This window comes from Lissotriton helveticus, chromosome 2_1 (assembly GCF_964261635.1).
Source record: "Lissotriton helveticus chromosome 2_1, aLisHel1.1, whole genome shotgun sequence".
NCBI lineage: Eukaryota > Metazoa > Chordata > Amphibia > Caudata > Salamandridae > Lissotriton > Lissotriton helveticus.
Window position 1 is genome coordinate 1,542,848,480 of NC_136059.1, and position 26,777 is coordinate 1,542,875,256.

Consider the following 26,777-nt stretch of genomic DNA (forward strand, 5'->3'; position numbering starts at 1 on the left):
ATTGTTCAAGGTACTGATGCCAATTGGAATTATAGGTCTTATCCTATTTTTCATATTTGTCTGTTGCAAATGCCGTAAGCACACCAGAAAGCATCAAGTGAATGCCAGAGGAGTGAAACGAAGTGTGGATGAGCTTGAACTAGAGGAAATGAACAATCAGATATACAAAAAGGTGAAAAATTCTCACCCTACCAAAAATGAGAAAGAGAAGCTGAATCGCTTGTTGGAAGAGATAGAGTTGTATAAAGTGTGAAGAAGTTGGCATCTGGTTCCATTATTTTTGTGATGATAGTAAATATCATCAAAGAGGGGATTGATAGAGCAAGCTTCGCATCGCGACTTGCTCGAGTCATGAACCTCGCCCGTGTGTAATCAATTAATAAAATTTGTACTTCTTACTAATCTTTTATTTTTATATTCGAACGAAGTAGAGGAAGCTTGCGTACGTGTATTTCTAATACAACTAATCCGTGTTCCTAAACATGGCCGCCGCTTGGTAAATGGCTTCTGCGCATGCGTCAGTCACACTCACGTGACCTGACGTAGTTATAAGTTTGGTGGGAAAGGGTGCGCATGCGTAATACACAGCTTTCGTGAATAACGTGGTGATGCTCTCGTGAATGTGTATATGTTGCTAACATTTAAACTGCATAGTATATTTTTATAATGATAAGGTTAAAGTACAAAACCATGATGTGTTTTTCATGCATTTATTTCTATGTTTTAATTTGTTCTCGCTTACTTTTCATGTACTGCGGGAAATGGGGGTCCGAACCGGTTGGGAGCCATACTGAAGGTCCCTTCTGCGCATACTCGTGGTGCACTGAAAGGTGGCAACATTGGACAGTGGAACTCAGCCAGCTGGCAGCCACAGTCAAGATGCTCCTGGGAAAGCCACCTCTGCCCTACGAGAACGGAGAAAGTTGCTCCTTATATGATACATTGTGTGTTGCGCTATTGTTTGCTGTACAGCTTCCCATGGGAACCCCAATCTCGCTAGGCGGTACCCAGAGATGCAAAGTAGGCCTCCAAATAGTCTGTTCTGATTGGTGTGTTAGCCAAAGCCTATCTTAGGACCAATCCAAATTGAGGGATTCTGACACTTTGCAACATTGGGGGGTGGTACACCGTCCCAAAACAGTATATCTACCCTGGGTTCACCTAGGGAAATTGTCCGACTTGTCTGATTTAGCTGACCTGTCACTGACCCAACGCACTCAATAGGTGACTGAAGATACAGAGTACTGCGGAGCACTCTGTCCGAAATTGACCATAGATTAAGGTTTTACTAAACCTTAAAGTGCTGGCGGAGCACTTTGCTGGGAGTTCACTGACCCAATCGGGGTCGTGATCGATAGCTGCAGAGAGGGTGGAGCGCAGGCGTTGCTTCCGAACTGCGGGTGCCGGTCCTGTCCTGAGGGTCCTGTCCGAGTGGTCCTGTCCTGATCCTAATCTGGTCTTCCTGTCCTGTCCGGGGTGTCCATTCTGCACCTGCTGTCCATTGAGGGGTATCCTTCCTTGAGGGGTCCCTGTCCTTAACTGACCCGTGGCCAGGGTTTGGTTTCCACACCAGTCTTTGTAAATATCACTCTGAAAACTCTGAACCTTGCACCTTTCTGAATTTCTGTCTTTTGCTTCAATAAAGACATACCTTTGCATATGTTACTTTTCCATGCTTTCCGCAACCATTGAATCATAAAGTCATTTGCATTTATTTCATAACGTGTTCCTATGTTACCCTACCTGTTAGAAATTATATTTTGCATTACAGTTTGTCATTTCCTGATATGGTCTAGAACCTCCTTACTTAAACTGTCTAAAGAACTTTTGCCTTAAAGCATAGCGTGTCTCTCTCCATAGACTCTCCTATAGTGATATGAATGTCCCGAACTCCTGTCTCATTCCCTTGAAATAACTCTAGAATACTAGTCCTAATCAAAGCCTATCCCATCTTTAGTGATTCATCTTAAACGTTCTAATTCCTGATCCTTCATTTAAGTGTGTCCTGGTTCCATTAGTTTATAAATGGTTGCACTGACTTATTTGCTATTCAGCTATGTACTTTCTGTTATTCTGATTATCGATTGCTTAATTACTGTGAATTTGATACTCTCTGAATTTTACTAAATTAGATAAAGACTTTAAAACTTCCAGTTGTCCGTGGTCATTTTACGAAGAGTATTGAATGTTATTTGGGGGGTTTGTATTTTGCTGCCTTTCCTTTTACAGCTAGCTCCCTGATCCATTGTGGTCATAGGTACCCGCATCGGTGGATGGTAAGTCGGGTACGCTGAAGAATAACGAAAGGAACTCACAAATATCTGATAGCAGACCGTGAGGTCATCCGATCAATGTATATGGTGATTTGAAATATATGGGCCGGAAGTGGCGAAATTATTGGTCGGGTGACCCGCGCGCTCTATCACTACCATGCCACCAGCCAGCGAGATTAGGAAACGGTTAGCCATGCACAGCGGGGAAAGGACGTTAGCTTTTGTAGTTTCAAAGACAGCCACCTTTGTGAATCACTACAAACAACAGTTTATATTTTCTTCTCATACCAGTCCTTGTAGGATCTCATAATGAGAGGGAACAAGAAAAGAGAATAACTACAAAGATCACCAAGCAGCACTCAAGTTGTGTGTACTACCTCTACGCGTTCTCTAGGTCGATGTGTACCCTCATCCGAGCTTGCAAGATGGAGTCAGGGCAAGACAATGGGTGAATGAAGTGAGAAAAAGCAATCTCAGCTGAAGACCCTAAGGGATAATGGCAAGCCGAGAAAATGTAATACAGACGGTATACAGTGGCATGTGAAAATGGCCTGCTATTGCATAACGAAAAACATACCTCAAAATGCAGTCACACCACCAGATTTATAATATGTTTGGTGTCATGCATATGATTTGCTATGTCTTTGTTTTAGAACATTACTTCAGTAGACATTTAGTAATCAATTCAATACACTTTATTTTGGTTGTCAGACCATAAAAGTGCAGAATACATGAATACAACCCAATAAAATTTACATATAACAAAACCATTGTTTGCACTTAAGAAAAAAGCTAGACAATTTGAATAACTTGGTGTTTAAAATGCAAGCATTTTCTACAAAAACCTGTACATTGGTTATCTTTAAAAAAACTGCAGGCTGGTCAATTCATATAGCTTAATGCACAAAAATACAATCATTCCAATAAACTAAGACACTGAAACGCTATGCATTGGATTATTAAAGTGGTACTTCCACGAGGATCCTTGAAATCTATTTGAGGGGGATTGCTCAGATAAGTGCACTTCGTAGAGGTTAGAGTACATCCCCCCACTAACAGTGCATAAAAAATATGCACTATGGATCCAGAAAAGAGGGATTATTGGTTGGACTTTTGAGCCTTCCTTCCGATTCCCCACATATCCCAGGAATTTTGCTAATGTGCATACAAACAGAGGTCTTGGGTCTGATTTTAGTATGTGCTAAGCTGCAGAATAATGTCGGGTTCCGAGCTGTTTGCAATAAGGGGTTAACCATTTTCTTCTAGGCCTAGAGTATGTAGGTCAACCAAACAGATCGTTGCCAATCGATTGAACTGGAGCAGAACAACAAGGACAGCCTATGTTCTGAGCAGCGTTACACGACGCTGAATTTGTAAGTGAGTTCAGGGCTAGAGAGCCGTGCCTAAATTGAATATAGAGTTTTCTATCAGCCAGCAACATAATAAGATCAAGATAACCTTCCAGGGTACATGATCGTTTAAAATCCATAAAATCCTTGGTTAGTCTACCTGGATTGCTACCAATGGCTTCATTCTGTGCTACCCAATCCGAGTACATTACTTTAATCTGTTTCTTTGTGGACAATTCTCGTCAATCGCTACTACTCTCCTTTACCCCAATGATATTGCGTAGGTTTCGAATATTCCTAATCCAACCTATTTTCTTAAATGCGTCTAAGGAACAAACTTCATCAAAAGCTAGGTCATATGTGGACAATTCAGGGGTCAAGACTAGTCTCTGCCAAAACAGGAGCAGGCAGAGTTTTACTAAATCCTTAACAGATTTAACGCCAATATCCAATTTAAGAGGGCAAAGTGGAGTACTTGAGGGAAGAGACACTAAGTTACTAAGGAACTTGTTCTCTGTCACTGTTAAGTCGTTCTATTTTTCAAAACCCCACAACTCAGCCCCATAAATGGCGATACTTACAGCCTTGCTTTTGTAAATTTCTAGGGCTGGTGCAACCGGTTTTGTGTAAGAGCAACAGTGTTCCTTCCTCAGGGCCCCTGTTACCTGTGTACACTTTAGGTTGGCCTAAATTAGGTGTTTCCAGGACATGCCTTCTGACAGTTTAATGCCCAGGTATTCAAAACAACTCACTCTCTTTAGGGGTGGGGTATTTAGAGTTCGGCGCCCTTTAAATTATTTGTGGGGGTTCAGCATCATACGTTTTGTGTTTTTGGGGTGAGGCTAAGAAATCAATCACTTGGTTGAGATATAAGGAAAATAACGTTGGAGGCGAAACACAGCCCTGCCAGACCCCCCTATTGATTTTGATGGAATAGGTACCTTGGTCCTTGGCCCTGTCCACCCCATCTTACCCTAACATAATTATCTGCGAGTAGGCGTAGAACTACTCACAGGATTTCCAAGGGCATCCCCACTTCATTCAGCACCATCCAAAGGTTATTCCGAGGCACGAGGTCAAATGCTAACTTCTGGTCAATAAAAGCTACATATAGATCCCCTTAACCAATACCACCACCTTCTAGCAAAGGAGAAGTAAACGGAAGACCTGATTAATTGTTTCGGTTTTCTGTCAGAATCCTGGTTGTAATGGGGACAGTATGTGATTTTCAGCCATACAATCCTATATCCTTAGTAGGAGGGAGCGACAAAATACTTTCTGGATGCAATCAAATATGCTAACAAGCCTATAATTAATCGGATTGCTCCGGTCATCCTTTTTGAAAACAGGGATGACTTCTGCTCCCTTCCATGAGTCAGGGATTGGGGCTCCCCACCCCCAAGCAATCGTAAACAAGATCGACCCCAAGCAGGAAAACAGCAAATTAAACAAGCTTTTCAGAACCAGGATACAAGAAACTTAAACACAGCATGCATTGAAAAGTGTGGGTGTGCTTTTTAGCATATTTACCTCTGACATTAACCACTGTTTCTGTTTGAGGCCAATGTCAAGGTGCTGAGTTTCATCCAAAATTTCCTCAAGAGCCAGTGGATGAACATCTCCCCGCTGGTGGCGAGTCTGCAGACAAAAAAAGGATAGTTATGTTATCTCAAGCTGTCCATTGGTGTACACCCAAACTCTTAAATGACCAACACTGTGAAAAACACACTACAATTCAAGTAATCTTGTGGCAAATACTTCACTGAACAAGATACCACAGATAGCTTGTCACAGCAATGACAGTATGCTGAAAATAAATGTCAATGCAGCAGTTACGTATGTCCTCATGCTAGGCTATACACCTCAAGAACGCAATAACTGACAGGATGCTGTATACCAGGGTAACACAGTGTGTGCTGTTGAGCCCACATCCTTCGTCCTATACCATTTGAAAAAAGTCAAGATTAGAAGGGCAAAATTCTGATAAACAGCACAGACAGAATAGGCCTATTTTAACAGGAAGTAAGCGCTTCGCAGGTTTCACCTACTTTTCAGCTCAAGAGCTACGACTAAAATGTATTTTTTGATATTTGCTTACCACAGATCTACCTAAATGGTAACAGGTTCAATAAAAGGGCAGAAAACAATACATCACTGAGACAGTGCAATATTCAGAAAGGCCGAAAACGGAGGGGGTGGAAGAGGAGGGATGTAAGATTTTACAATGCATTCCGTGGTAACGCATGCCTATACCACGCATGCGGTCTAACACGAAGGCAATCACCACGCATATCCTTTACCACGACAATACCTTTTACACGCATACTTTTACAACAATTTTCGTTGTAAAAGTATGCATGTAAATGGTATTGTCATGTTAAAGGATTTTCACCCAAAAAAGTACTTTAATGTAACACTCCGCTACACCACCCGCTCATTCCTCCTTACCTCTCCTCTCCTTGTTTTTCCATGATGACGTTGTACGTCATTAAGAGGAAGCAGAGCTGTTTTTCCGTTTCCTCTTAAGACGCCGATCGCCTTCACATCTTTTTCAGAAACAGGTGCATATTTTTCTTCTTTAACCCACGCTTTTTTGGGGGGCGTGGGGGGGGGGGGGGGGGAGAGGTGAAGCCCCCCCCCCTTTTTTTTTTTTTTTTTACTTTAGCACACATGCCTTTACTACGTATTTCGTAGTAAAGGTATGCGTGGTAAAGACTTCTTGTTGTAACCACGCATGCGTTGTAATGCATGCGTGGTTATTGTGTGCGTGGAAACGGGCGCGTTGTAGAGGCCGTTTCCCGAAGAGGAGTGGCCGAAAGGAAAGCACGAGGCCAATGATGCACTGATCTAGTGAATCTGTAAGGCTGAGAACAGGGAAGTTAACAGGTGCCAAGAGTAGCGTTAAAGATCAAGGAATGGAGGAGCTACGCGACCATACAACATGGCCGCGTGAGCCTATAGCTCCGTGCGACCCGCGCCTCGCCAAGGCTATCCTGACTGCATCCTCTGGGGCTAATTTCGGGCACTTGCCGCGGAAAGGTAGCGGCGGCGATCGAGGCGACTCCAAGCCCGCTGGAGTGCGGCGAACTGAAGCCGTGCTCGTCGGAAGTTGGGGCCTCCTGTGGCCGGGAGACCGGGTACACCAGTAGCCATTTGGGCCGACCCGGAGAGTAACAACATTGGGGGACCTACCCGGAAGTTGCCGGTCGCACCCAGCAAAGCCGGGCGGCCGGATTCGGGAGGGCGCTCCGCCTGCGGCGACATCCTTGCGAAGTACCCGGTCGGCCGGAGGGAAGGGGGACGGAGGTGGGGGGGACGGAGGTGGGGGGGGGCGGCGGGGGGGCAGCGGACGTCTGACCTCTTCTGCATTGACTGGCCCCGGAGCGAGTGAGAGGGGACTCGCGATTTAGGGGCGCTTCTGGCGCTGATCTCTGGACAATCCCCGAGGAACTGTTTGCATTCAGGAGGCGGCCTGGGTGGTGGGCCCCCGGCTGTCGGAGGGGGCCATTGTTGTCGCCGGGTGAAGAGAGACCCTGTGTGACACCGCCGTGAGGAAGCACCCCCCCCCCCCCGCAGGGACAGATGACGTCCTGTGCTCCCTAGCCCTTTCTCCGGGGCCGGTGTTGGGGCGGCATTGCTGATCCTGGTGGGCCCCCGCCCCCCTTTCTGTCATGGATCGTGTCTCTGCTTTGTGTGATGCAGTGACCCCTGAAGCGCCGGATAAGTAAGCGGGCGTGGACGCCTATCGCTCGCGGCAGCCAGTGCCCTGCAAACTGCAAACTTTACTGGGAAACAATTAACAGCCCTTTTCTCAATAAAGAAGATGCTCCAGAACTCACATCTCATGTGGCGTGCAGTGATTGGGTTAGTCACTTTTCAAAAAATTTTAATCCGGAAGGGTTACCCCTTGAGTCATTGTCACCCGAGTCCACCCCTTGGCTTCCCCTCCCGCTGGGAATCACATTAGAAGAAAGCCATGAAGCAATTTCTATTAGCAAAGGAGGCAAGGCCCCTGGCCCTGATGGGGTCCCGCTGGATTTATATAAAGACGAACCAGCTTTGTGGGCTCCCATCCTGGCAAGGATTTTTAATTGTGCGGCTGAAACCAATTTCCCGCCTACTTGGGGTCAATCGGTTATTATCCCTTTACATAAGAAAGGTAATAAATCAGAGGCTTCTAATTATCGGCCAATTTCATTATTAGATTCATCTGTAAAGGTAATGAGCAGGATCTTGCTCAAGAGGCTGGAAGACTGGGCAACTGATTTTAATATTTTAACTAGAGTCCAGTATGGCTTTCGGAAAGGCATGGGCACATTGGATCAATGTGTCAATCTGGATCTTTTAATTAACAAATTTACTGTGGCTAAAAATGGCAACCTCTTTTTATGTTTTGCAGATTTGAGCAGCGCTTTTGATTTGGTTAACCACGCTATTCTCTGGGAGGTTCTGCTCGATGCTGGGGCTCCGAGGGAAATTGTTTATTTCTTAGCTAGACTTTATGAAAAACTCTCCTGTAAAGTCCGCTATGGCACCCTTGGCGAATGCACCCCGTTTTTCAAAGTATCCCGGGGCATACGCCAGGGATGTGTTCTGGCCCCGCTTTTATTTTCCCTTTTTATTAATGATGTCGACCGTTCCTTGGTTGACATCCCAGCAGACGCCCCCCAGATTGGTGGTAAACCAGTACCGCTGTTACTTTATGCGGATGACGCTGTTCTTTTATCCCGAACACAGATTGGCCTTCAGCGCCTAATCGATAATTTTATGCAGTTTATTCAAGTTAGGCGGCTCCGTGTAAATAAAACCAAGACATATGTTATGTCATGCGGACGGGCAGCTAAGCAGTCCAAACATACTTTCTTCCTGGATAAGGAGAAGTTGACTCATGTTAAGTCCTTTTGTTATCTAGGAATTACATACAACAATAGTGGGTCTTGGACTTCGGAATTTGATTCTATTAGATTAAAAATGCTGCGGTCTACTAGCAGTATTTTTCGCTTTGCCTCCAAACTTGGCTCACGAAGCATTTTAGATATGATGAACATATACAATGTTTGTTGTGTCTCTTCTGCATTGTATGGGGCAGGTGTATGGGGCCACAGTGAGGGTATTTCCCTGCAGAAGGAGCAAAATAAGTTTCTAAGGAGGTTGTTGTGTGTTCCCCCTTCTGCCTCCATACAACTGATCCATGAAGAGGTTGGGGTCGAGTTTATATCCGACTTAGCAGCAGTCCGGCCACTCTTATTGTGGCGTTCTATTTGGGCTAAGCCAGAGACTCGATTTACTCAGGATATTATTCTTGATTGTATAGGCTTGGACCACTCTCTACGCATTCAGTGGTTGAGATACATCCACTATTGGTATCTCCTCCTTTTTAATATCGATGTGTTCCGTGAGCCTGAAGGAGTTGTCTCTATCTCAAAAAAGGAAATTAAGACAACGTTTCTAAACTTCCAAAAGGCAGAGCGAGATAAAGTTTCTAGCAATCTAATTACCGTGAAACTTTATAAAAATCTGAACTTAACTCCGGGGTTCCAACGCTATCTTATGTATGTGACCCGTCCCTCTCATCAGTATGTCTTAACGCGTGTCAGACTGGGTATTGTTCATCATCTGGTTGCATTCCCAAATATAAGAACCAGTTCAGAGATACCCTGCCCGTGTGACAGTATTTCCCGCCAGAGTAGTTGCCACTTTTTACTTTTTTGCAAATTCTTTCATTTCTTCAGATTAAAATACCTTAAACCGATTTTTATTAAATATAATATTCGTACTACAGAAACTGCACTGACACTTTTATCTTCATTAGAGAATGAGGAAATTTGTTTTTTTCTGGCTACTTTTATTCTGAAGTGTACAGCTGCCAGGAAAAGTATTGTACTATAACATTTTATATACTTACCTGTCTGTACCTATGTTATACAGCTGCCAGGAATTGTATTATGCTGCTATTATCTTTTTCATTCCTGTCTGTATATATATATGTATTCAAGTTTTTATCAATTTTTGTAACTAAGGTATTATTTTATTGGTTGATATCCACAGTATATTATGATTATTTAAATTGTTATGTACAGTTGCCAGGAAAGGCCTATTGAGTAAACCTTACTGTTTTCCTGTCTGTTCATTTATGAATGCCTTGTATTTCTGTAATAGTATGTTGCTTTAAATTGGCAAAAGTATTTTTTTTTATTGTTGCATCCCAGCCTCTGCACATCTCCCTACTCCCTTTTCTTATAAATGTTAGTATGATAAATTTAAATATTTTAAACTATGTATCTTTCTGCTTGTATGATTTGATGTACAAATCGAATAAAGCTTTTGAAATTGAAAGTCGGCGTACCAATAGCAGACCGTGCCGCGGACTTTCGGGCTCACCCCCCCTTTTGAATAGTGGGGGCCGGAGATCTACTGTTTGGAGTGCCCATCGCATCGCGGGCGTCTCCTGATTGGCTGGGTGGCTGGTGTCTGAGCCGCGCGAGATAGGCCGTTGTTATCGAGGCCTTGGGAGCTTCCCGGTGTGTCTCTGGCACCTGATTCTTGACATTGGTGGTAGCGGCGTGTTGGAGCTGACCCGAAAGTGGTGGGCCCATCGGACATTGGCCTGGTTTGGAGCCGTGCATACGCTTTGCAGTGTGCAGTTGCGGCCTCTGGATCCGTGGGTCGTACCTCCTGGTGACGAATCCGTCATGGCGGCGCGTGCGAGATTGGTAGTCAGCTTTCCAAGTCGACCAGGGGGTGTCGAGCAGTACAATCCAATAAGCTCGACCGATATACGCTACCCAAGGGCACGCCCTCCGGATCAGGGGTCGGAGTGAGGCAAGGAGTCGGTGGATGCTGCGTCGGAGCCTACGCTGCAGAATGTAATGTCGGCTATAGGTGGCCTTAACCTCTTCAGCACGGCTTGAATTTTCGCGCTGTGCTGAAGGTTCTATTGAGCGGGCGGGGCCATGACGGAGTGGTTCTGTCATTAGCACAGCTCAACCGGCGCTCATGACGGAACCACTCCGTCATGAGCACCGAAGGGGTTAAGGCATCCTTGGAGCAACAGATGGCGTCGTTGGACCATAAACTGGGCACTGTAACCATCGAAGTCAACCTAATTCGTGCTGATCTCACCAAAACGAGCGAGAAGGTCAAATCACTGGACATCAAAACCACTAGCTTGACAGAGGACGTATCGCAGCTGCAGCAGGATGTCCAGGATCTTAGGGAGTCTGGCGCTCAGATGCATCGTAAGCTGGACGATTACGAGGGCAGGATCCGAAGGAACTACATACGTATTATTGGGGTCCCGGAAAAGGCAGAAGGAGTGGCCCCCGATCTCTTCGTGGAGGACATTATCTTCAATCACTTGAAACCAAAAGGATTGGGATATTTCTTCACCATAGCACGTGCGCACAGAATCCCGGGGGGGAAGGCCTAAGCCCAGGGCCCAGCCGCGCCCCATGATTGCGAGGGTGCTTAACTACAGGGATAGGGACGCTATCCTGCAGGCCTCCAGGTCCAGAGGACCCTTGCGGTATGAGAACTCCACCCTGAACTTTTTTCCTGATTTTACCCAGGCAGTCCAACGGCAGAGGCAGAGCTTTCTCGGAGTCAAGCGGCGACTTAGAGAGCGTGGACTGAAGTACTCCATGTTGTTTCCTGCTAAGCTGCGGGTCGAAACCGAGGAGAAAGTTTGGTTCTTCGACAACCCGGCAATTGCATCGGACTGGCTTCTGCCCCCGAGGTGATCCCTGGGGGGAAGATGGTGATGATGATTCTGTAAGATGAGGGAATGCACACCTATTTAATCCATATTTTTTCTCCAACTTCATGTTTATCCATCCTGGTGGTGATGACCAGAGTGCTCAGAAGCAGGACTGATAAGCAACGTTCATCACGATTAGCGTGGCCATGTGGTGGGTGAGTCGTGTACGAGAAATTGTGGCAAGCCGGCACCTTCGCACTGTGTATTGCAGCGGGCGCAGGATGTGAACGGGACGGGCGGGGTGGCGGAGCTTAATCTCCTCCTCTAATCTATATTTAGATAGTCGGTTAGTTAGAGTATGGGGCGACAGGCACACTGCGAGTTGGGGGTTGGCGAATGCCTAGAGCAGGGGTGCAGGGTGGGGGGCGGAGGGATGGGATTGTTTTGGAGTGGTTGTGATTGCGTTTTTTCTTTTATTGTATTTGTTTTTATGATTCTTTTTGTTGTTTTCAAGGGAGGTAACGATAATGCAGCGGACTGACACTTGAGTTTTATGGCACAGAGTGGTCGGGGGTCCGGGATGAAGGTGCGGAGTTGGAATGTGAACTGATTGGGCGACAAAATCAAGAGGGGGGTGGTTAGCCAGCTTCTGGGGCGACACTCCCCTGCTGCAGGAGACGCATCTGATTGGCAATAAATGTATGGCTCTCCACAAAGTGGGATATAAAATGGTGGCACATGCGGGGTTTACCACCGGCTCTAGAGGGGTCGGTATCTTGATCAAAAACTCCTTTCCATTGTCGATTCAGGCCACGTGGTTAGATCAGAAGGGCAGATATGCGGGAGTGTCCGGACTGCTGGAGGGTAGAACCGTCACTTTTTATCCATACATGTTCCTCCGGGTCTTCAGGCGGATACCTTCCGTGATTTGAGTTCAGTCTTTCTTGCACTACCCCTTGGTGGCCTAGTTCTGGGAGGTGACTTTAATTCTGTCTTAGATGGGGAGAGGGACCGTTGCCCACCGCAAGCGCTTAGACAATCGCAGAGATGGCTTTCCGACTTCTTGGATACGCTTGGCTTGATTGATAGCTGGCGGACGCGTAACCCGACGCAGACCCATTTCACACTCGTCTCAGCTGCTGATGGCAGCCTGTCCCGGCTGGACTATTTGTTATTGCCCGCGGTGATGGCGTCTATGATTCTGGAGGTGAAACACCTCGGTAGGGGTATCTCTGATCACTCCCCATTGTGGATACAACTTGCCCTCCGTCGGCAAGAGACAGGCAGGATAGCCCCGATTAATGCCTGGCATCTGAAAGACCCAGATATCAAGAAATAGGTTCTCCGGGTGTCGGATGGCTACTTCCTGGAGAATGTCGGATCGGTTGATTCGGCGCAGTCCCTCTGGGAGGCGTACAAGACCGTGGTGAGGGGGGAGGTCCTGTCCTTGGTGACGGGGAAGAGGAGGAAAGGCCAGGCGGAGATCGCCCAGAAAGAGAGCGAGGTCATACTTTTGGAGGAGGGAGCTGCTAGGTTGGCTGTGCCTGCGGAGACTCACCTCCTGAGACTCCGACAGGAGGAATATAAGAGCCTGGTGAGGGACAAAGCAATAGCTCACAATAACGCTGTGCAGAGCCGCATATATGAGCATGGTGATAAAGCCGGTAAGCTAATCGCATGGCTCGAGCACAGAGAACGGGCGTCCATGCTAGTACCAACGTTAGAGGGTGTTGACTCACGGGATATTATTATACCGCAAGAGGTGGCAGACGAATTCGCAAGATATTATCAGAAGGTCTATACCGCGGACAGCACCTTCACAGAGCAAGAGAATGGCGAGATGGTCAGGGACATTGTAATACCGAGCTTGTCGGAGGAACACAGGAGTTACCTTGACTCCCCTTTCTCCGACGATGAGGTTGCACAGGCTATCATACGGCTAAAACCCGGTAAGGCCTCCGGCCCCAACGGGATACCCATCGAGCTATATAAAAGTTAAATGCCAAGAAGCTTGCCCCACACATTCGGGCCAGGTTACTGGAAAACAGGAAGAAGGGTCAGCTGCCGTATGACCAACGCGTGGCCAACATTGTGGTCATTTATAAAGGGGGCAAGCCCAAGGCACAGTGTTCCTCTTATAGACCCATCTCGCTCCTCAATGCAGATCCCAAAATACTGGCAAAGCTCCTAGCTACTCGTCTCGTGAAGGTGATCACGACACTGGTTCACCCGGATCAATCCGGCTTTATGCCCCGTCGCAATATGGCGCTGACTCTACGTAGACTACACGGTGTTCATGGGGGCTCCTCGAAGATTAACGAGCCCACGGTATTAGTCTCCCTGGACGCCACAATGGCCTTTGATAGGGTGGAGTGGCCATATTTGTTCGCGGTGCTCGGAAAGCTAGGTATTGGGAGTGAGTTTATCGGATGGGTCTGATTATTATATGCGAACCCCCTTGCCAGAGTGGTGGTCAATAATTGCAAATCTGGTCATCTTCCGCTAGGGAGGGGCACGAGACAGGGATGCCCGTTGTCCCCACTGTTATTTGCGCTCGCTATGGAGCCCTTGGCGGCCTGGGTAAGATGGGACAGATCGATACATGGCCTACGGTGGTCGCCGGACTGGGAGGATAAGATCTCGCTATACGCGGACGATGTCCTGCTTTATCTCACCAACCCCAGGGTTTCCTGGTCTAATTTTCTTGATGTCTTGGCCATCTTTGGTAGATACTCTGGGTTGGCTATAAATTGGACAAAGTCTGTGCTCTTTGTCCTCGTCGGGGACCCACCGGCGATCCCGCAGTCGTGCCCAATCCAGATTGAGACAGTTGTGTTCAAGTATCTAGGTATTTACGTCACGCTCGATCCGCGGCTCCGCTACGCTAATAATCTCCTTGCCCCATTGGATAGATGCAAGACTGATGTGAGGAGATGGAAGGCTCTTCCGCTGTCTTTGCTTGGGAGGGCCACTCTCTTCAAGATGATGGCCTTGCCGTGATACTTGTTTGTATTGCAGAACTCAATGGACCCAGTGCCAGCCTCTTATTTTAAAGAGATCGAGTCTCTCCAGAGGCAACTCCTGTGGGATGGTCAGCCCCGTATATCGTTTGCAAAGCTGGCGCTCCCATGGTATGATGGCGGGATAGGTCTCCGAGATTTGAGGAAATATTACTGGGCCTCCCAATTGGCTGTCGTAAATAACATTGCCTATGGACCTCCGGGAGATCCGGGATATGCCATGGATCGGGGCCAGGCCCCGGGTGGGATGATTGATCGGGCCCTGTATGCTCAGCTCGGCAGATTTCCGCTTACAGGCCCGACCGCGCACGCGGTACAGGTGTGGCACGCGGCCAACGGATATCTGGGCTGGAAGGGCAGGCTAACGTTGGCCACCCCGCTGCTTAACTCGGAGAAACTAGGCAGCTTGTGGAAAACTAAGGGATTCGACAAGTGGGACCTTATTGGCATCACTCAGATTAGGGATGCATGGGCTAAGGATGCTGTGCTTCCATTTGAGTCTCTTAAGGAGTTGTATAGTCTCCACGACAACGAGCACTACCGGTACCGGCAAGTGAGGCATGCATTGACCACTCATGTCCCTAAGGATACTGTGTTGCCGGAGTCTTCGCCCCTGGAGGACCGAGTACTGGATGGGCACATCCCAGAGAAAACAATTTCTCTAATCTATAGGAAATTGGTAAACAATAGTGAGAGCCCATTGGAACGAATCAGAGCTCAGTGGATCGCGGATGGGTTGGAGCTAGATGATAAGGATTGGGTGGAGGCGACTTCCTCCCTGAAGGTAGTGGCCATCCAGATGAGACTCCGTCTTGTACAGCTAAAGATCCTACATAGGTCCTATATCACCGGGCCTCGTTTGGTACGAATGGGACGGGCAGAGACTGGAGAATGTCGGAGAGAATGTGGAGATGCGGGTACCTGGATGCACACTATTTGGTACTGTGCGGTTATACAGGCATTCTGGGCTGAGATACATGACGAACTGGGGGGAGTTTTGGGTGTTGAGATCAGGCCAGAGGCTCGTAGATGTTTGTTGAACGTATGGGAGCCCACGGATTTAAATGTATACCAGCGGCAATGGGTGACACTGGCATGCATGGTGGCTAAGCGCAACATTGCACAGCTCTGGGGAGCTTGTCGGCCACCCCGATTCACAAAGTCGGCGGAAGACTTAGACAGGTGTATGTTTAGAGAAAAATCGGTCTATGTTGCCAGGGGATGCCCGGGGAAGTGGGGGAAGATTTGGGGGGCGTGGAACAGCCATCGAGGGGGGATTTGCACCCCGCCCATGTCAGAAATGGAACAGGAAGCGCTCGACTCCCCTTGACCCGCAAGCTTAAAATGTTGCATGTTATTCTGTACTTTGCCACTTTAACCAGTGCTATGAAAAGATATGTGATCACCTGTGATTTTGCTTTAGGTTCTATAATGTTTTTCTTTTGTCTTTTACAATAAAAAGTTGTAAAAAAAATAAAAAAAGATCAAGAAATGCTGGGATAGGGATCTGTCTCGGACATTGCAAACAATTCCAGGGAGGTGGAGACCCACTGAGGAACCGAGGGGAGTTTGCCGTAAACTGCAGTCCGGAATTACAACACTGAGAAAGAATGTACATTGGTGGCCTCACGCCTGTCCACATGTCTTCTGTATTTGGGGGGGGGGTTTGCTACTTTTTTAGGTGTTGTCTAAAACATAATAAAAAGAATAAGTATAATAAATAAATCAATAAAAAGAATAGCGTTAATCGTGGAGAGTTCAACACTAAGAGCTTCGTTAGAAGAGATCACGTGCTGTGCGTAAATATGCTATGTAGTCATAAACCGACCACATACATGTACACCTTTAGAGAAAAAATAAATGTGTGGGCATATCCTCAAGCCTGTTACCAGACCTGTCATAATACGTTGAATACATTGTTCCACATGAGCCCTCAGACCTGCATCATTTTCTCAATCTCTGCATCCTCTTCACACTTGTGGGGTTTGAATGGCTGAAGGGGTAAACTATCCCAGAATTTGTCCGTCCTAGCTCAATGGGTACAATCAGATGGGAACCAGAAGTCCAAAAAGGGAGAACTGTAACCCATTAAAACAAGTTCTGTGAGAATGGTGAAGGACAAAACTGGGTAACTGAATAATTTTTCGCATTATAATTCCAAAATGGAAGAGTGAATCCAAAAAAACGAAAGTATAAGTCTTTATTCTTCTACTAATCCAATTTGATTCCCAAATGAGAAAAAAAGACAATATCCAGAAAACAGACAGCACATGTTTCGTCCCTCCTGGCGAACAGGACTTGGGGCTTTCTCAAGGCTGACAATATACAAAACGTCTATAGCAAAATAAGCACAATTTGAACCCACATTTGGTATTGCCATTTGGATAGAGGCCAAAGGAAAGGTAAGAAGACCAGAAAATCCCAAGGCAGAGAACTGCATGAACCTAACCCAATACAAAACAGTTGAAATCAGCAAGAGATATTATCAAGTTTTTAATTAGATAGACGAACACCCAATGTGCAATAACGATTTTCGGATATTAATTCAGAGGATATCACAAAACCAAAATCTAAGCAGGTGAAGACTGAATGAACTTATTATATACAGAATTTATGTAATCAGAGCAATAGGTTCAGGTCTCTGGGGGTGAGTGTTTGACAATATTCAGCATTCAGTCCATCATCTTTTTGTGTCACTATAGTTGCCCTAAGTGGGAAGGGTATGCCCAGACGTGGGTTCGGTGCTCACTGTGCCACTGGATTCAAGCTAGCCTGGCTCACGAGGGGCGATAATGCAAAACCGACCCAAGGATGCTTGTTCCAGGGCCATGGAGGACCTGGCTTGACAGTTCGTGCTGGACTGTTCACATGAGGAACAGGGTCAAGACTGATTTGCCTATGGCTGGGTCAAAACTGGGGCGGCAAAGTGAGCAAAAAAACTATGGATTTAAAGCTGATCTGTGACTGGGGCGAGTGTTTCACTATGTTCCGCATTCCGTCCACCATCTTTTCGTATCCATTAGTAAACATCATGATAATACAAATTAAGTATTTAATTATTAGCCGCAGTGTGATAAAGTAGAAAACATCAATTAGTGCAGAATAATTATTAAAATGTACATACACGTCCCGAATTGAGTCAGGAGTCCAAGAAAATTCATAAAGAGCACCCCACCATCAAAGGCAGGGAATGACTGGACAATGTAGGATAAAACACAATCAACTGCCAATATTAAATCATAGAGCAAGATCCTATGGGTTATACCATCCTCCAATTGTGAAAGAACGTGAATATTGAGTATTTGCGATAACTGTGGAAACGTGAAAAGGTCTGTTTTATGAATACTATTTGAAACATAAAATTGTTGCCACTATGAGTGCGCCATATGTCATTTCTAATAGTTTCCTCTGTCAGGTGGACTCGCACCCCTTCTCTGGGTCAGTGGTCCAAAATAACGAGGGAGAAGAAGGTTAATGACCACGGTCTCCAGACCTAAATCAATGAGTTATAATTTAGATAGGCCAAAAGGGATAAGTAGCAAGTCACTCAGTTGTGATCCTGTGCCAGTGAGCATGCACCAAAACCGAAGGAGTTATTGACATATAGGGAGATATTGGAGCTTACAGCGGATGAATGGATTGACGAGTACACAAATGTATTGGCTCAGTACGTGCCAAGATCCATTGAACCCAAAATTGGTGAGAACGATTAATCTATATGCAAAAGAATACGCTCGGTAAGAAAGTAAGTTCTCCCCATAATGAAGTGAAAATCACTTACTCAAAAACAGGACCGTGTGGTTACTGTACTCTCTGGCCAAAGGAAAACTTCTACAGTTCGCGAGAATTCAATAAGCTGGGACAGAAGAGAAAAGGCTCAATGAAGTAAAAAGTGCACTTAAGTGGCGCAATAGGGTACAGTTTGAAAAAAACATTTACCTCTAAGTCAGTCAAATAGAGTCACTAGTGGTTCAGCAGGGCTTTTTAGAAAGGAGGTAGTCCCAGCAGTCATCCATGAGACGTTGTTGGCACCGCCGCATTGAAATAGTCATAGCAACTTCCGGAGGCAACTGGCAAGGTCAGTGGCCAGAGCTAATCAAGCGGCATGAGTGTTGCCATATTGGAGAGGAGAAATTGAGTTGCTCAAAACAAAAAGAGCTTACGGGTGGCTAAAGATGTATCTTATTTACCAGAGGGGGGCCATATCTTAAATGAAAAATAGGAAATACTATGTCCGGGTTCGGTCACTCAAAAGGTAGGCCTCAGATAGTGAGGTGATAGAGGATACCCTGGCATGCCGCTTATCACCATGTATGCGCCATATTGAAAGTCTGTGGATGATGATATACAGACATTAGTACCAATATAAAACTAGGGGCAGAAACTGACCTGGTTGCAAAGAAAAAGTGGATAGATTTCTAGGTCAAAACTTACATAAACCACCTAGGTCATACAACAGGATGGTGTTCATAGGTATCTAGGCCGACATGGTAGATCGAGATATCGGAACCTGCCTGGCGCTTTACGTAAATACCAGGTTAACAGGAAAAGGTACGCTAGTGCAATTATGCAATGGGCATCTCATTTTCTAAAGGAAGTATTAGAAAGATTGAAGGTCCAAAGGCGAATAGTGGTCAGCAAGATTAAGTCTATGGACTAGACTCAGAATATGATCTCTAGGGATCAAGTGGGATACACTTGGCAGAGCAGAATGAGCTATTGAGAAAAGAAAATAATGGTCAAGAATATTACATTATATGCATATTATAGGGGGGCCATGGGGAAGTTAAAGGAAAGAATCAAAGAAAGATCTTGTAAGAATAAGATAAAATCAACTCTACAAAGCTGGAAAGGCTATTATGTCCTAGCTAAGATGGATCTGGAGGACCTCTAGAGTAGTTGGACAAACAGTAGGAGGTGACAATAAAATGGTGCAGTGACATTTTAGTCCTAATTTAACCAATGGCGCATTTCGGCATACTTCTTCAGGCCATTTTTCACAGTGTGGTATCTTAGAATCAGTTTGCACTCTCCTCTGCGGAGTCGAAGTTCTTGATTTCAATCCTGTTAGAGTTTGTTGATAATTTCTATTTCTAAAATGGGAAAAGATTTAATGCGTATCCGGTTGAAAATGTGTTAATGTTCCGGTAGTGTTCCTGGATTCTAGTTCGAAGTGGACTAACAGCACTGCCAATGTATGGTTAGTTGCATGGGCAGAATATCATATAGATGGTAAATCTGCTGTTACAATCAATCCAATTAGTGTTTCTAATATGTTGGCCAGTCTATAAGGTGAGGTATTTTGTTATGTTTAGGCCTAATTCGTAGATATTGCAGTTGTGGCATAGTGTAAACCAGCAGGTCTGTCCAAAAACGTGGATTTGATGGTTCACCTATCCACAAATTCTGATTTACACAACTGAAGTTTTAAGTTGCGTGCTCTTCGAAACGCCATATCGGGAAAATTCTTGATACAATCAGAAATACATTGATTTTGAGATGGTAGGTGCCAATGCAGTCTCAGGATTTTTCTACATGATAGTGGCCATTATGGCAGTCAGTAATAATTCCTGGTTTGCCTTAGGTGCATCAGTTTTAGGCCAGAGGATCATGGTACGTTTGTTCTTAGCAATTTCATGCATGTTTTTTTAAGATGGTCCGAACAGTAGCTCCGGTGGTCTATTTTGGTTACCATTTCTGAGTCTTTTTCCAGGAAGACCTAGTGCTCACTGCAATTACGTTTAATACGTAGTAATTCACCTTCTGAATATTCAGCACGTTATGTTTGGTATGACCGCTGTCCACATGCAGTATGGAATTGATTGCTGTTTCTTTTCTGTAGAGGCTGGTACGAAGTTTATTATTGTGAATATAGATTCGAAGATCCATTTTGGAATTATAATACAAACGAATATTAAGGTACCCAACTTTGTCCTTCACCATTCTAACAACACTCATGAGGTTGCACAAATATAATAAAGATTCACCTGCTGTACAGAGCTATAAGCAGCCTCATTTAGGGATGCAAGTTTGAAGTGAACGCAAGCTTAAATAAACTTCATAATATCGCTTTTCCAATACGAATCAGAGGTAGTGACTTCGGATTTCGGATAAAGAAATGTTTACCATGAATGCAGCTGAAGTAGACTTTTCTTTCGTACAGACAAGTTGGCTGCTTCTATCTGGGAACTTCCACACATGCTGTTCTTATCCTTCTTGATGAACTAGACCAAGATAAGGATTAACCGTTCATACGCGGCTATAAACAGCTCACCGACTCAGTTTCTACAGCTTTCTGACATGAAAGCTACCACTAAAGTTAAATTCCAGGATGTTTTAAACTGGGATGCGATCATCCAGGCATGCACAGACTTAATCCTCAAACGTCTAGTTTACCGTCTACTAAGTTTAAGACCCCCCACTAAACCAGTTCAACACATAGTGCCTATAATAATTTAATTTTAAACTGTACTGGTACATTAGACATAAAAAGAGAGGTGTGAGTAGTACTAAAGGCTATCATCAACTCCAGTCAATTTATTTTTCATACCAATCACATTATGAAGGCCATTCATTTTTAGGTTTCTTTTATTCGTATTTTATTAGACGGCCTAATTTCTGTATAGTTACTTTAAGCAAAGTTGTAATACAGCTGACATGTTTCGCTCAACCAGATAAATAAGTCTGTGGCAATCTCAGGACAAGTGATCATATTGTTTGTGTTTATGTTTATTATAAGATTAGTCCTAAATGGTAGTATCTATGGTCCAAAGCTATAGTTCTAGAATTAGGTATCTGTGTTTTAGAAGGTAGAGGCCATGGAAAAAAGCAGTTCTGAGGTCAAAGGAGAAAGAGACGCAAGCAGTCCACTTCTATCTCATCCAGGTCTATTGCAAACAATAGGAATTAAGAGCTCAGCCTGGGTCATGTCAGTGTCTCATGTGATCTGTATGTTGATTATCCAGTCAATCTGCTACGGCATACAATTTTTCACTGCTGTGCCAGACTGAGGGCCACTATATGGGAACTTGTCCTAAAATATGATCCCATTGCATTCCTGTTTTGCTCTAGGGTCCACACCAAAACTGGTGGTCTTATTTTGGCACCGCAGAACTACTTTCCCATTGCCTGTGTATGTAACATATTTACAGGTGCTGCTCATCCAGACAACAAGGTTCATATGGCATGATAAATGACAGAGGTGATGTCACTGTTACAATAAGTGGTTTTGTTCAATTCGGACTGTACAGATTTGAGAGATGAGGCACTTCCAATGGAACAACAGCACAAGTAATAGCAGGTGCCAAGGGAAGAAATGCTTCATAGTTTGGTTCATACTACACAAGTCACGCACACACATAATGTCCTAATTCTTGATCTTAGGCTTGGTAAATGTAGCAAATGTAATCAATAGAGACAATTCTTGAAACACACTTAGAGATTAAAGCTGAGCGGGAGTGGCCCAGTCTGTGCCACCATTATAGCAGATGCACAACCTGTGGGCCACTAGCTGGTGTGTCATGCCTAGGATAAAGCCAAATACTCTGACAAGAGTAGAAATGGCAACTAATGCCAGAAATTTCACTTAGAGGTAGGAGACAATATGTAGTCGAGACTGAAGAAATATCACTGAGCTTTCCCTCCCTCCCAACTTCCAAAGCGGTAAGCAATGGGATCATGAGGGCAACCACTTGCCACCCTTTTACAGCAGAGAAGTGATTATCAGGAGGTTCCTGAAGAAACCACAGAATAGGTATCTGGGAGATCCTGGCAAGAGTTCAAGGATTACCTCTCTTGGCCTTACAATCCAGATGGATACAAGGGTTCAAATGCAGGACTACAGAGAAGTTCAACAACATCTATTGTAGACCATGGGCCTGGTCAGCTTAACCAAGTTGGCAGAAGCAGATTATAAGAGTATAGAAAAATGTTTTTTTAGTTCACTGCTGACTCCAACGGATGGTCTGAAGAAAAAAAATAAAAAATAAAAATTATATATATATATATATATATATATATATATATATATATGCATTACAATGGCCCAAGAGCTGGTTCCTTGTTGAAATAAACCTTCGGTTTTCACTTGCTGTCGTGTGCTTCCTTGAAAGCTCTTGGGCCATTGTAATGCATAAATCAACACGGCAGCCCTGTCGTGAAGGAATGCACCATCACGAAAGAGAGAGGCTGCTGGTGGGAACTATGTCCATGCCGGATTCAGCACAGCAAGTGAGGTAATTTAATCAGCCCTGCACTCTGTCCTACTAAGGAAAATAATTGACTTTTAAAAAACGTGGATGTTCAAAAAGAAACCTACTAAAGGGATTAATTGGGATTGTACTTGACTACTAGTTCCAGCATGCATTACATTAAAAACGCACTGAGCAATGCAATTGACTAATAATATGCAGCTGGGCATAAAAGTAACTCTGGTAACACCCACAGTCTGCAAGTCGCCTCTGAAGAAAAGGCAGGAGCCTTGAAATGCATCAGGCGCTATGAATTATCTGGAAAGCAGATGCTGGTTCCTTGTTGAAATAAACCTTCGGTTTTCACTTGCTGTCGTGTGCTTCCTTGAAAGCTCTTGGGATATAGATATATATATATATATATATATATATATATATATATATTACCTACTGGCGTTCGCCAGTAGGTATATATAGTTAGGACCTAGTTACCATAGGAAATTCCGAACATTCTATTGGGAATAACTTTGGCGCCGATTGAGGGATCGGTTTGTAATTTTACTTAAATTTGCCTCGCTCCGCTCCTTCCCTGAAAGTATCGGGGGGATTCGTCAAGCGGGGCCGAGAAAAAAGGGGGGTCCCAAAATGTGTTTTCCCCATGTTAATTTCCATAGGGACATTCTGACACGGCTACAGCTCGAACGGCTGAACGGAATTACACCAGATTTGGCAAAATGGTAGGGACTGGTATGCAGCAGTGCCTTTTGTATGTTTGGTGTAAATCCCTCCAGTAGTTGAGAAAATTGAATTTGAAATTTTTAAAATGGCATTTTCTATGGGACCTTTAGACACGGCTACAGCCCTAACGGCTGAACGGAATTCCACCAAACTTGGCAAAATGGTAGGGACAGGTATGCAGTTGTGCCTTTTCTATATTTGGTGAAAATCCCTCCAGTAGTTGTTGAGAAAATTGAATTTGAGCAAATTATATATCTATATGCGCTCACCGTACGCGCACCGTACGCGTACCGTGTGCGTGAGCGAGTTTCTGATTGGCTAGCAGTCGACTGTCAACATTCTCAACTGTCCAAACCAGGAAGTGTTGGCCACCATCTTGTTTTTCAGGAGAACTGAGGTACGGGGCAGGGTAGATACCCCCCAACCCTCTAACCCTTCTCAGGGGGTCCCAAAAGGACCCCCAAGGGCAAAAAAATAAAAAATTCGAAAAAATCGCGGGGTGCGCGCACCGTACGCGTACGGTACGCGTACTGTGCGCGTACCCCGCGATTTAGAGGAAAAAAAATTGCACTTGGTGGTCCTTCTGGGACCCCCTGAGAAGGGCTAGGGGGTCAGGGGGTCTCTACCCTGCCCCCTTTTCGCGTTTTCCACTCTTGTTTTGTGCTCTCTTGTGCCTCACTTCTCCTGAGAAACAAGATGGCTGCTCAGGTGGTCCCAGAAGGATAATAACATGTATAAACGTTCTCCGCTAATAGAATTAGCATTTACAAAACCTTGGAAATTTATTGAAAAAAAATATAGGTTTCACGCCTTATATAGTTAGGAATTCGCATTTAAAAAACCTTGCAAATTCACTGAAAAAAACAAAGGTTTCAGGCCTTATATAGTTAGGAATTAGCATTTAAAAAACCTTGCAAATTTCTAACTATATAAGGCCTGAAACCTATGGTTTTTTAAGTGATATATATATATATTTTTTTTTTATTATAAATTATCCGATTGCCATGACCAAACACTATTTGCCAAGACTATGCACAATATGTGAATCTACCTTTTTCCGAAGCTCCTAAGCTGCCACTGAGGCACAGCGCCATACAACATCCAGTAAACAAAGTTGAGGAACAGAGGAGCACAGCAAGATGTCTCAAAAATAAAGATTGATTAAAATGTCTGTCATAGACATTGTTAAAGAGAAATGGGTGCAATCCTTTACTCCATCTACCAATATAATACTTTAGAAAGCAACAGACATTTATTTTTTTAGAACAGTGGTTTAAGAATTATTTCCTATAGTTTAATGTGAAATAAACCAATGATTTATGGACGAGCAATACTCACAAAAAATCTGCATGATAGAAACTAAATGAGCTAAAGCACACGCAGTTAAATATATTTTTAACGAATTTCCACCATTATAAAATTAGTCAGTAAATGACATATCCTTACCTTCATGTAGTTGACTATCTTAGCGAGGACGCCGAACCTATAACCAGAGCTTCCAGAGAGAGCTTTCAAATTAAATGATCCATTGCTAGGATCTGAAAAACAAAAACAAAAGATAGTCTTTAAAACAATTACAACATTCATGCTTTTCCAGGTATTCAGTGTTCAGCTTATTAAGACAAATTCATTGCCTCCATAAAAAAAGAATAATGCACGTAAAATTATCATTAAAGCAGAAAAAATTGAACATTTAAAAAAAAAAAGGAACTTTAATCCTCGAGTTGTATACGGTCATAAAATCATTACTTCATAATAAAAATTAAATAACCGCCAAAAGCAACAGCAGCTGCACGGATGCTGTATTAAAAATAAATTCAAAAGCATATTGAGTAGTATTAATTCCACCACTTTTGAGTAAGAGGCGTAGATGAATTTTTCAGCATGGTAAATGCTGGGAATAGATTTAAAGACTATGGCAGAACAAAACTGAAAAATAAGCGTCTCCACACCAAGGCCAGTAACATATCTCCTACTAACTGCTAAATATGCTTCATTAGCAACATAACTTAACATCCAGCCCATTATTTGGACTGATTGCATGAGTTTTGTGTTTTAATTAGGCCTGGGCGGTAAATTCTGTTCCGTTCGCGGAATTTGGGTAATTTTGCGTTCCGCGGAGAACGTGAAATTGCCCACAATTCTGCGTTCCGTGACTTCGCGAAATTTTTTGCTTGTTTGCGTACTCAAATGCGTGTTCGCAAGATATTTCCCCCCGAGCACGCAAACAGCGATTGCGAACAGTAAAAAAGCATCGCGAACAAGCAATTCCGCGTGTTCGCGGAATTTCTGCATGTTCACGGAGATTTGCGTGACGCGATTACGCAAATTCCTCCCACCCCTAGTTTTAATCTGTTCATTGTACACCTAATCGTTCAGGTAAAGATGTTATCTATAAAGCGCTTCAATACCCAGTGAGGGTAGACTTCCATGGCTAAAAAAGAACCTAAAATAAATACAATAATCATTCAACGAAATCAGAATTATACAGAAATTCCAGGTAACTACTTATTTCACTTCCTTTACTGAAAAGACTCAAAATGAAGTAGATGCATTTTGCAACTAATACATCTCTTAAAGCAACAAGTGCCATGCACTGAAGCTTCCATAAGCTTATCTTTCAATGAAAGCATGCCGTTGGCAACCCCATCTTCGGTTTTAAGACATCCGTGAAAATAATAATTTTCAATTAGGCTCTGTATGTATGCTGTTTCCAGCGGGTTTCAAACCCAGAAAAAATTTTAAGGCCCAAGCCTGCGAATGAAGAAATGTATTAAATTAACAATTACACAAGGAATTTCAAGCCCAACAATTTTGTGTTTTAAAATCATTATACCCAGTTCTTAGTACGTCGATTCAAACTATCCATTTGTGGAATGCTAAAGCCTTTCTCGGGATTTCACTTTCAAATCCCTGAAGATCAACTTGGCCTTTTGAGAGCTGTGGGGCAGCTCCAAATAAGGCAATAACAGAAATCTTTTTTGGCTTTATGATTTAACTAATGGCCCAACAGAGCCGGTCAAACTGAAAGTTACATCGAATTAGCCAATTCAGGGCGCCCTGGCATCATTAGTTATTGGTTCCAGCAGTCAGAAACAACACAATTTACTTTTAAACAGGACTTTCCATTATTTGTTTCAGTCAGAGTTTCCAAACTGCCCTCAAAACCCACCTGTCTTGACCTTGACAAACGGAATAATTGAAACCTCTGAAGTGTTCCTGTTAGTTTATTAAACTTGCACTATGAAAGCATATAGCTGGGTCTTAACTGGGGTGGGGAAGTGAGTTAAAGAACGATGATGGATTCAACCCAGATCTGTGACTGGGGGTGAGTGTTTGAAAAGTTTCAGCGCTCCGTCCATCATCTCCTTGTGTTTGCTTTGTTCACCCGAAGTTGGCAGGGTATGTCGAGTCGTGGGTCCCTTTTTTTTGCCACTGGATTCGAGCTAGCCTGGCTGATGAGGGGTGTTACTCTGAAGCGGGTCTCAGGATGCTTGCTTACGGTCCAGGGA

At 44.2% G+C, this 26,777-nt stretch overlaps 1 protein-coding gene across 4 annotated transcripts in view; it reads right to left on the reverse strand.

Moving 5' to 3' along the window:
* Nucleotides 1–26,777, reverse strand: part of GTF2E2 (general transcription factor IIE subunit 2) — a 297,176-nt gene that overhangs the window by 161,405 nt on the left and 108,994 nt on the right. For all 4 annotated transcript variants that reach the window (XM_078676499.1, XM_078676500.1, XM_078676501.1 and 1 more), the window contains 2 exons: nt 24,712–24,803; nt 5,153–5,260 (listed from right to left, as the gene is read on the reverse strand). In XM_078676499.1, the coding sequence (XP_078532625.1) occupies nt 5,153–5,260; nt 24,712–24,803 (200 nt within the window). The remainder of the gene's footprint in view (nt 1–5,152; nt 5,261–24,711; nt 24,804–26,777) is intronic.